General features: G+C 41.4%; 1 protein-coding gene across 2 annotated transcripts in view; it reads right to left on the bottom strand.

Moving 5' to 3' along the window:
- Positions 1-200: 200 nt before the first annotated feature.
- LOC133615091 (suppressor of cytokine signaling 3-like) overlaps positions 201-6,000 on the bottom strand; it is a 62,301-nt gene continuing 56,501 nt past the window's right edge. Inside the window, exons 1-2 of one of the 2 annotated variants that reach the window (XM_061973440.1) lie at positions 3,472-3,631; positions 201-1,570 (exon numbers count right to left, since the gene is read on the bottom strand). In XM_061973440.1, coding sequence (XP_061829424.1) covers positions 880-1,500 — 621 coding nt within the window. In that variant the 5' untranslated portion in view covers positions 1,501-1,570; positions 3,472-3,631 and the 3' untranslated portion in view covers positions 201-879. Of the gene's footprint in view, positions 1,571-3,471; positions 3,632-6,000 lie in introns of those variants that run through there. The other variant, XM_061973439.2, reaches the window with a different exon arrangement.

Raw genomic sequence — 6,000 nt, 5'->3', positions numbered from 1 at the left:
CCTACATTCAAACACAGTGCTACTGCTCAAACTGTGTGTAATGTTACAGGGGCCAAAAATATTAATTAGACTTCTGCCTTGTTTTTAATGAATACTTGGGCCTAGTACGCTACTGTACTTTAATGTGGGTCACTATGGTGGGATTTCACTGTGAAAAAAAGTCTGAGAACCACAAAAAAAAGGAATGCAAAGTCATTCAGTAGAAAAATAACATTCTTTATTATAAATTACTGAAATGTTGATCCAAGTATAAATAAGTGCAAAGTTGTGTTTACTTCGTCAACCTTAAAGCATTGGACGCCAGCGCTGTGGCGGGCAAAAAAGTACATCTTTATAAAAGAGAGCGAGACAACACCTGTGTCATTTTGTCTTCAATGTAAACATGGTTTGACGTCTCCAAAAAAAAAAAAAGACCACGTCTCGTCAACGGAGACGCTTCATTTAAATACATTCATTGGCGAGCAGTGGCGTTCCTGTCAGTGCCCCCAAAAACAATAATTAGACTGCATTTTGGTTCCCATTCTGGACCCAAAGAACCCGTTGTCGTTTTGCTCAAGTAATCTACCACCATGTAGGATTCAGTCAAAGTTCAGCCCTTTAAAAAAAAAAAAAAAGCTGGTCCAAAGCCAAAGGTGAAGCCACTCTGTCGGTAAAGCCTGTGGCATTCCCAGAATGCACTGGGAGGAAGATTCCAAGGCGCCGGACGGACGTCAGCAACACAAACAAAGACCCTGGAGGCCTCACAGTGCGATTGTTAGCAGCATCATTAGAGGAGGACTTCAGTCTACGTGCAGTGAGTGCACCCTCTTCTTGGCCACCCCGTCCTGAACTGGACCTGCAGGGGGACGACGGACTTTTCCTAACAAAAACCCAGTCCCTTTAAATGGGGGCGTCGTAATCCTGCAGGAATTCCCTCAGAGGATGTGGAAGTTGGTCTCTTTTGGAGGAAATATCCAAATGTCCGTTGACGGTTTTCCTGCACAGGTGCTGCAACGTGGACAAACTGCAGGCTAGGGGCTTGACCAGCTCTAGAGGGACTTTCTCGCCCCCGGTGTAAATATAGTCCACGTTCCCGGTCCGGGTGTTCCCCTTGCTTTGGGGCATGTAGTAGTGCACCAGCTTGAGGATGCAGTCAAAGTGGGGTATCAGGTGAATGTTTTTGGGGTCCGTTTGCAGGTAAAAGGAGGCGGCGTCGCATTGCACGCGGAGGTTCTTGGTGCCCGACGCCGTCTTGATGCTGAGGGTGAACAGGTGCCGGTTGTCCGAGCTGTCCCGGACGAGGAACGTGCCCGTGTTCTCGGCGCCCAGCAGGGCGTTGGCCTCCTTGCCCGTGATGGCGCCCCAGTAGAAGCCGCTTTCCTTCAGCTTGTGCAACGTGGCCAGGACCATCTGGTACTGGGCCTTGGACGCGAACGTCTTGTAACGCTGAGGCAGCCGCACGTTGGGAGAGTCCGAGTGGCTGCTGCTCATGGCGGGGTAGCACTTGCTGAGAGTTACCATGGCGCTGTGACCGGTTCTGAGGCCTGGGGAGCACTGGGCACCACAGAAGAGGACTATGGGGAGATGACACCTAAGGAGGCGAGAGAAGGACAAGGGTTAGTCGGGACTATAGCAGCTTATTATTGGACTTTTTAGCCTTATTACATAGCACAGGGTACATTGACTTCTAATGCATAGATATGACAGTCCTGTTTCCCTATTTCTAGTCCACACTCTAGCTAAAAGAGGTACACAAATTCCCTTCAAAGTCCAGTATTAGCTCTTACTGTGTGTACCTCCTTTACTATACCTTTCTTTTACAAGTTTAGGGGTAAGGTCTCCCTATTTCTAGTCCGCACTCTAGCAAAAAGAGGTACACAAATTCCCTTTGAAGTACAGTATTAGCTCTTAGTGTGTGTACCTCCTTTACTATACCTTTCTTTTACAAGTTTTACAAGTTTAGGGGTAAGGTTTCCCTATTTCTAGTCCGCACTCTAGCAAAAAGAGGTACACAAATTCCCTTTGAAGTACAGTATTAGCTCTTAGTGTGTGTACCTCCTTTACTATACCTTTCTTTTACAAGTTTTACTAGTTTAGGGGTAAGGTTTCCCTATTTCTAGTCCGCACTCTAGCAAAAAGAGGTACACAAATTCCCTTTGAAGTACAGTATTAGCTCTTAGTGCGTGTACCTCCTTTACTATACCTTTCTTTTACAAGTTTTACAAGTTTAGGGGTAAGGTTTCCCTATTTCTAGTCCGCACTCTAGCAAAAAGAGGTACTGAAATTCACTTTGAAGTCCAATATTAGCTCTTACTGTGTGTACCTCGTTTGCTATACCTTTCATTTACAGGTTTAGGGGTAATGTTTCCCTATTTTTAGTCCACACTCGAGCAAAAAGAGGTACACAAGTTTAACTTTAAGTCCATTATTAGCTCTTAGTGTGTGTACCTCCTTTACTATACCTTTCTTTTACAATGTTTACAAGTTTAAGGGTAAGGTTTCCCTATTTCTAGTCCACACTCTAGCAAAAAGAGGTTCACAAATTCCCTTTGAAGTACAGTATTAGCTCTTACTGTATATAACTCCTATACTATACATCTCTTACTAACAAATCAAAAAGTACAAAAGTTTTTATAATTTTAGGGGTAAGGTTTCCCTATTTCTAGTCCATACTCTAGCAAAACAAATTCCCTTTGAAGTCCAGTATTAGCTCTTACTGCGTATAGCTCCCATACTATATATCTCTTTCTAACAAATGAAAAAGTATAAAAGTTTTTACAACTTTAGGGGTATGGTTTCCCCTATTTCTAGTCCATACTCTAGCAAAACAAATTCACTTTGAAGTCCAGTATTAGCTCTTACTGTGTATAGCTCCCATACTATATATCTCTTTCTAACAAATGAAAACGTATAAAAGTTTTTACAACTTTAGGAGGTATGGTTTCCCTATTTCTAGTCCACACTCTAGCAAAAAGAGGTACACAAATTCACTTTGAAGTCCAGTATTAGCTCTTACTGTATATAGCTCCCATTATATACATCTATTTCTAACCTACTCAAAAAGTACAAAAGTTTTTACAACTTTAGGGGTATGGTTTCCCCTATTTCTAGTCCACACTCTAGCAAAACAAATCCCTAGCTTTAAAATAAGTTTTCTCTTTTTCCTGGCAGGGAAACCTCTATTCTTGGGACAGAAGAAAAACAGCATTGTGAACGAGAAGCCTGTGTCTAGAGTACAGTCTAGTACAATACACTTTGAATATAACTTTTTTTTTTTTTTAAAGTACAAGTGGCCACTTCACTTAGTCTCTCTTCTGAGCTTTGTGCTCAACTTTGAAGATGAGTAGTGACTCTAAAAAGTATAATACTATACAATAATACTAATTATTGCGCAATTTCCAGGACCGGCTTCTACACTCTGATAATACAACGCATAATAAACTCGCCAGCGCTACTGTAAAAGTACATTCAGAATTAAAAAAAAATGCTCACCTCTTCTTTGAAGTCTTTGAAAAGTTTTTTTAATCCAAATGTTTTAGAAGGGCTCTGTGTTGGAAGATGTTTTAAGAGCATGTACTTTGTTGCGGCTTTCGTAGCACTTGTGAAAGTGTGTGCAGTCTGCAGTGACACACTGCATGCTTTATAAAGGCCTGCTTAGTGTGCTTCTGGTGGGATATACAGTGACGAAGCCCCGCCCCCTCTTTCCAGTAAAGCCTCAGTGTGCTGGCAGATTGACAGGAAGCTCTTTTTTGTTTTCTTTTTCTGTCTCTCTCTCTCTTTTTTTTTCATTCCTGTTCTGTGAAGCCCATTTACTCATCTGCTCCTCCCCCTTGATCTAGCTAAATGAGCTCCACTTTTATTTTTTTTTATTCCACCTTTTTATTCATCTCTTTCTTCCCCAAACATCCAAAAAAAAAAAAAAAAAAAGAAGAGATGATGTGTTTAGTATTTTCATAATTAGGTTGAAGTTCCTCTTTATCGTCCATTGTGTGAGGTAATGATTCAGTCTTTGCAGAAAGCGTTTGTGTAATCACCTTCTGAGAAATTCTTTGTAACAGTATTCTGTAACAACAAACTCACCAGGGTTTGATGCCCTGACTGGCCACAGGGGGCGCCAGAATTCACTTTCAACACAGTATAGTATTTAATGCGGTGTTTTTCAACTTTCTTTGAGCCGAGGCGCATTTTTTGCGTTGAAAAAAATCCGGCCGGAGGCACACCACCAGCAGAAATCATTAAAAAATCAAAACTCGGTTGACAGTAAAAAAAATTTGGATATCAATCAATCAATCAATCAATGTTTATTTATATAGCCCTAAATCACAAGTGTCTCAAAGGGCTGCACAAGCCACAACGACATCCTCGGTTCAGATCCCACATCAGTGGGATGACAATGAGAAACCTTGGAGAGGACCCCCTCTATGGGAGACCGGTGCAATGGACGTCGAGTTGGTCTAGCATAATATTGTGAAAGTCCAGTCCATAGTGGATCTAACATAATAGTGTGAGAGTCCAGTCCATAGTGGATCTAACATAATAGTGTGAGAGTCCGGTCCATAGTGGATCTAACATAATAGTGTGAGAGTCCAGTCCATAGTGGATCTAACATAATAGTGAGAGTCCAGTCCATAGTGGATCTAACATAATAGTGTGAAAGTCCAGTCCATAGTGGATCTAACATAATAGTGAGAGTCCAGTCCATAGTGGATCTAACATAATAGTGTGAGAGTCCAGTCCAGAGTGGATCTAACATATTGTGAGAGTCCAGTCCATCGTGGATCTAACATAATAGTGTGAGAGTCCAGTCCATAGTGGATCTAACATAATAGTGTGAGAGTCCAGTCCATAGTGGATCTAACATAATAGTGTGAGAGTCCGGTCCATAGTGGATCTAACATAATAGTGTGAGAGTCCAGTCCATAGTGGATCTAACATAATAGTGAAAGTCCAGTCCATAGTGGATCTAACATAATAGTGAGAGTCCAGTCCATAGTGGATCTAACATAATAGTGAGAGTCCAGTCCATAGTGGATCTAACATAATAGTGAGAGTCCAGTCCATAGTGGATCTAACATAATAGTGTGAGAGTCCAGTCCATAGTGGATCTAACATATTGTGAGAGTCCAGTCCATAGTGGATCTAACATAATAGTGAGAGTCCAGTCCATAGTGGATCTAACATAATAGTGTGAGAGTCCGGTCCATAGTGGATCTAACATAATAGTGAGAGTCCAGTCCATAGTGGATCTAACATAATAGTGTGAAAGTCCAGTCCATAGTGGATCTAACATAATAGTGTGAGAGTCCGGTCCATAGTGGATCTAACATAATAGTGAGAGTCCAGTCCATAGTGGATCTAACATAATAGTGTGAAAGTCCAGTCCATAGTGGATCTAACATAATAGTGAGAGTCCAGTCCATAGTGGATCTAACATATTGTGAGAGTCCAGTCCATAGTGGATCTAACATAATAGTGAGAGTCCAGTCCATAGTGGATCTAACATATTGTGAGAGTCCAGTCCATAGTGGATCTAACATAATAGTGAGAGTCCAGTCCATAGTGGATCTAACATAATAGTGAGAGTCTAGTCCATAGTGGATCTAACATAATAGTGTGAGAGTCCAGTCCATAGTGGATCTAACATAATAGTGTGAGAGTCCAGTCCGTAGTGGATCTAACATAATAGTGAGAGTCCAGTCCATAGTGGATCTAACATAATAGTATGAGAGTCCAGTCCATAGTTGATCTAACATAATAGTGTGAGAGTCCAGTCCATAGTGGATCTAACATAATAGTGAGAGTCCAGTTCATAGTGGATCTAACATAATAGTGTGAGAGTCCAGTCCATAGTAGATCTAACATATTGTGAGAGTCCAGTCCATAGTGGATCTAACATAATAGTGAAAGTCCAGTCCATAGTGGATCTAACATAATAGTGAGAGTCCAGTCCATAGTGGATCTAACATATTGTGAGAGTCCAGTCCATAGTGGATCTAACATAATAGTGAAAGTCCAGTCCAT

The sequence above is a fragment of the Nerophis lumbriciformis genome, linkage group LG22 (assembly GCF_033978685.3).
Source record: "Nerophis lumbriciformis linkage group LG22, RoL_Nlum_v2.1, whole genome shotgun sequence".
Taxonomy (NCBI): Eukaryota; Metazoa; Chordata; class Actinopteri; order Syngnathiformes; family Syngnathidae; genus Nerophis; species Nerophis lumbriciformis.
The sequence above is the reverse complement of the archived record's forward strand: the minus strand, read 5'-3'. Positions and strand labels throughout refer to the sequence as shown.